Source organism: Lytechinus variegatus, chromosome 4, assembly GCF_018143015.1.
Source record: "Lytechinus variegatus isolate NC3 chromosome 4, Lvar_3.0, whole genome shotgun sequence".
Lineage (NCBI taxonomy): Eukaryota > Metazoa > Echinodermata > Echinoidea > Temnopleuroida > Toxopneustidae > Lytechinus > Lytechinus variegatus.
In genome coordinates this window covers 28,586,233-28,590,930 of record NC_054743.1, presented here as the reverse complement: position 1 = coordinate 28,590,930, position 4,698 = coordinate 28,586,233, and the positions used below count along the sequence as shown (strand labels likewise).

Genomic DNA, 4,698 nt, shown 5'->3' with positions numbered 1-4,698 from the left:
AATGAGGAGAAAATTAGAAGCTGTCATACTTTATATAATAAGATACAAAAGAAAGTGAGTGGATGACGTCATCCTTCTCTTCATTTGCATACCGACCAGGATATGCATACGTTTTGTGAAATTAAGCGAAACAAAATAAAGAAGCTTATTTTACACTCAATTTTGATGAAATTTTCAGTGTTTTGCTAGCTGAACTTCTCTCTATTTATTCATATCAACTTTATATCGGGTGGACTTGTCCTTTAAGATCTTGATATTGAAAAAAAGATATTAGGCTCATGCTTTGCCCTCGTATGAGGTCGATATATTAAAGGAGATGCCTATCATCTAGTGAGTTTCTGAAACGGTATCTTGATGTATTTATTTTCTCAGGTCTGAATATCAATAATTCTCAGCCCGCGCTTCACGCTCGCAATAATAGTTTAGTTAGTTACATGTATACGCATATATATGACTACACACAACAAATAGAATGTTGCATCTTAACGTCTTACTATTGACGAATATTTACACTCGCATCGATTATGTTTTATTTTGACTGGTCATGTTCTTACTAAGAGTAGTAAATACATGTACACTTTGAAAGGGTTGCGGTTTTAGTACTTGCCCCTGGCACCGTTAGTCCTAGATACGCCATTGCTTGAGCATCAATTCTGCAATCTTGTGGGTGCAGCCACAATTCTTTGTGTGTACATGTGAATACTTACTCATGATTTGCCTGTTGTGTTTTCAAGATCTCCTTGGTTCTCTTTCCATTGTAGAGGGAAAGAACGGGTCCATATAGCATCAATCTTCTAAGGAAATGTGGAAGCTCGGTCTGTCCACCCATGTGGTAGATACGCAGAACCGCGATGGCGCAAAAGACCTCAACTCCACACATAGCTATCATCGAGATGAAGAAATCCACTGAAGATGGCAAAGAAAAGGAGAGGCCGGCATGATTATGCGTTTTAAAGTGAGGGGCGTAATGTATTTTAGTCGAAGTTTTATCATTTAAAAACCAATTTTCAGACGAATCACAATATTCATAAAGGTTTAGATGCTCTGAAAAACAAAGGAAATCAGGGAAAAAATAAACGAGACAGACTATATGCAAAGCCTTGTATAGATGCACATGGGCAAGAACCTCGAAATAAAACTGCTATTCCGAGAAGCCAACCAAGACATATTCTTATCACAACGTAGAGGAGGGCGAGGGAGTGGGTGGGGTCTGACCTATTTACATTTAAGAACATTTTTTTTATGATACAGCCCTGGGCTAATTGCATCCACGTAAATTAATGCATTCTTCCGTTACCAAGAATTGACGTAGTTTCCCCGCTCGGTGGCATCCTATCGGCTACGAGCTGCTGGAAGAGGATTAAAGCCAGAAGGTTACTGACAGCCAAGGTCACCTTCTCACCAGAGGCTGGATGAAGCCAACAGACAATGGTCATGAGCATGGTGAAGAGCAAGGCGGGCAGCACCACCGTCTTAGTGTAGAACAGAGACATTCGTCGAATGGTAATCTGGTAAGTTATGGCGCTCCAGGTACGATTATCACAACATAGTTCCTTGTCAAGGGTTTGGCCTACAGAGTGTTGCAAGACCCAGACATCGTTCTGATGGAAGAGGTCCATTGTGGTGTCGGAATGCCGAGAAAGCTGAAAGTCAACCTGCGTCACGGAGAAGAATTTACGAAATTGACAAGATTATGGGGGTGAGGGGAGAGTGGTTGCTAAATCAGTTCTAGTCTTCTCAGGTGTCAATATAGTCCATAACAAGTATTATCAAGAGAAGATATGAACGTTTGGTTTATATAATTTACAAATACTTCTTTTTCGATTGCAGAAGCGTTTGTCTTGTCAGGAACTTATTGGGGGAGATCTCTAGTACCTTAAACAATAACAATAAATGTGAGGGGACATATCGATAGATGTAGATTAAGAAATGTATTATTGATAATGGAAAGTAAAAACGTAAGATGAAAAATGATAAAAAAAACTATGGTTGATAAATATTTAAAATTTAGGTTTATAATTTCACAGGAAATTATACCTTCTTCTGAGTGGCTTGTTGATAAGATTGTCTTCGAGAGTTATTAGGGAGTTTGGGCCTCCACTACACACGTCGAATTAAAGAATAGAGAAAGCGTTTCTTTAAGTGCCCTTCATGACTGTGAACAACCAAGATGTCTTTTTTTCAAAATTGTTGAATCAAAACAGCAGTTTCGTCCCGGACTCATTGCAATTTTTCGTCAGACTCGAACTTTATCAATTTTTATCAATTTTCGATAAAGACCTCCCAGCGGTTCATAGTCATTTCACATGCATTTTTAATATATTTACGGTGTTTTCGAATTTAGACGAACAATAATAGGAGTTTACAGCCACATTACATACCATGTGTTTCATGTACGACCAGGGACCGAACGTGACGTTACACCTTTGAACATCGTAAGGGAAGTATGTAATGTCTACTTTACACAGTGACGTCACAGTTGCAGGAAAGTACCAATCCATCTCGCCATTAGGAGACACCATAATGAATGTTTCTTGAAAGTTGATGAATTCCTTCTGAGCGCTGAATGATGGATATATATTGAACGATATGGGAATCAATTTAACTCTCATTGTCTTCTACATGATTGTAAGACAGCTCATTTCCATGATTGTTGCTGGCTGTGTTAGGTTGTGACCTTCACCTGATATTCCCACCTTATAGGTGAGTATGCAATAATTCATCCGTTTTATCTTGTTGTTGTTTTTTTGTGAAAAATTACGATTGCATTTAGGTTACTTATGTCTTTTGGTCTTTCAAAGGTCATAAACTTGTGATCGGCCTTGTATAAAAAGGCAATAAAGAATATACAATACTGCAGATCAGCATGCCCCCCTCCCCCCCCCCCTACTGCATTATGTTGGCGATTCTCGCTCAGTCCTAACACCTCTCGTGATAATCCCTCTCGCAACCCTGCCCCTCTTATCATGCCTATACTGACTGGTTTATGCCTTTTTATCATCTCGAGTTGGGTATAATTCAAAGACCGCCAAAGCCCGTAATATAACCGCTTTTGTTGCTTCCTTTATCAACAAGCAAATGATACTCCTTACTTTTCATAGAGGGAAATATCCGGAAGCCAGACGTCACTTGGTTTGACAGTTGTAATGTTTACTCCTCCGTACTCACTAGGATCCCACGTTAGATTCTCATCAATCCACATCTAAAGAAGATCAATTGGACACAAACTTTATTAACTCCGAATTATGAATTTGTTTCTCAATCTAGCAAAGATTAGCAATTAACAATGTATTTTATGTGAATTATAAAAAACATCAGTGTGATTGATTCGTTAGATTATGGTGCCGAATATATCTGTCTTTGATTAACAAATACAGGGTATTCTCTGAGATTGTCAATATCACCTTTGTAAAAAAATATACAAATCTTTCCCTTACTTGTTTTTCATCCGTTTTGTTATTAGCGGGATTTCTAAAACTTAAGTTTGCAATATTAAAGTGAACTCTATACAGTGCGTATCAAAAAATAGTTTACACTTTGAATAAATCCTGTAAAATTATACATTTATAATTTCCTGAAGATTTTTCTACATTTTAACATTAGTATAGGTCCATTTATGACGATATAACTGTCAACAAATATTTCCGCTTGAGTAAGCACCACTTGCTTTTGAAAATTTAGTGAAAAATGATTTGCGCAGAACTTTGAAATAGTTATGCAAATAAAAGTAGACCTTAATCACGAAGAAAACGTGGAATTCAGCTAGATAAATTGATTTGAAGATTTCTTTCACCTTTTTAAACTTGTTTCCTTGCCCAAAACACTTCGAAGAGTGCATTGCGCCCAACCCCACTCCCCCATACACCAAGGCTATCGAGACGTTATTTGCTTTACACTGAGATGTGATTTACATGCAATGACTTAGGCTTGATTTTAATTTTGTAAATCATTGTCAAGCTTGGGAAAAGTGTGGAAAAACAAGTATTAGATGAAAAATGAAATGTAAATTACCCACTTCAAATAATAAAAACTCATTGAAAAACAATGCTGGAGATGTCTGATGTAAACTTTTGTTCAGATTCAGTTATGTCCTCAGATCCAGCTGGCACAAAAAGGGTAAAGGTTGTGCTCACTAAATGTTGAAATTTCAATTTGGGTGGCCAATAATTACAAAATGCTTTAATATATCCGTTTTATTTCAATTGAGTAAAAGTGCAAGGGAAATGTATGAGAAATGTTTCGCAGGGCAAGTTTGATTTTGCCCTTTCCCCTTGACACAGCGTGAAAACAAGCATTTCTGCGCAAACAGATTTCTGCGAGCTTTACAGAAATGGACAGTGCTCACTCAATTGTAACATTCTGTCAAAACTTTTACTTTCATTGGAAAGATGAGACCTAAACCAATATTATATGTGAAAAAATACCCACATGTTGTATATTTTTGTATTCCCAGCTCTTTTTCAAAGTGTAAACTTTGTTTTGATACGCACTGTATAAATGCGCAATAGATCACGTAACGATTGGGTCCAGCCCTTTTGATCATCAAAAAAGGGATAACATCAAAGTTATAAAAGAAACAAACATCCAGTATTGGCGTAAAAGGGGTGGGGGATGGACTGAATTTGGCCTCGAAATTTAGTAACCGATTTATCAAAATTCGCACCAGGGCGGTATTCAAGTCGTGAGGTATCCCACGTT

The 4,698-nt window shown here is 37.5% G+C and overlaps 1 protein-coding gene across 1 annotated transcript; it reads right to left on the bottom strand.

Moving 5' to 3' along the window:
- Positions 1 to 703: 703 nt before the first annotated feature.
- Positions 704 to 3,202, bottom strand: LOC121412929 (neuronal acetylcholine receptor subunit alpha-10-like). The gene is made up of 4 exons (XM_041605692.1): positions 3,093 to 3,202; positions 2,382 to 2,562; positions 1,298 to 1,655; positions 704 to 906 (listed from the first exon to the last, which is right to left on the bottom strand). The coding sequence occupies exons 1-4, from the start codon at positions 3,200 to 3,202 to the stop codon at positions 704 to 706; spliced, it is 852 nt and encodes a 283-aa protein (XP_041461626.1).
- Positions 3,203 to 4,698: the final 1,496 nt, after the last annotated feature.

What these genes read in the sequence shown, in the direction of transcription:
- LOC121412929 (XM_041605692.1), bottom strand. Translation starts at nt 3,202, where the DNA reads ATGTGGATTGATGAGAATCTAACGTGGGATCCTAGTGAGTACGGAGGA. An exon ending in GGTCGTACATGAAACACATG is followed by an intron (nt 1,656 to 2,381) that starts GTATGTAATGTG and finishes TCCGTGACGCAG; the next exon opens with GTTGACTTTCAGCTTTCTCG. An exon ending in GGAAACTACGTCAATTCTTG is followed by an intron (nt 907 to 1,297) that starts GTAACGGAAGAA and finishes TGCCATCTTCAG; the next exon opens with TGGATTTCTTCATCTCGATG.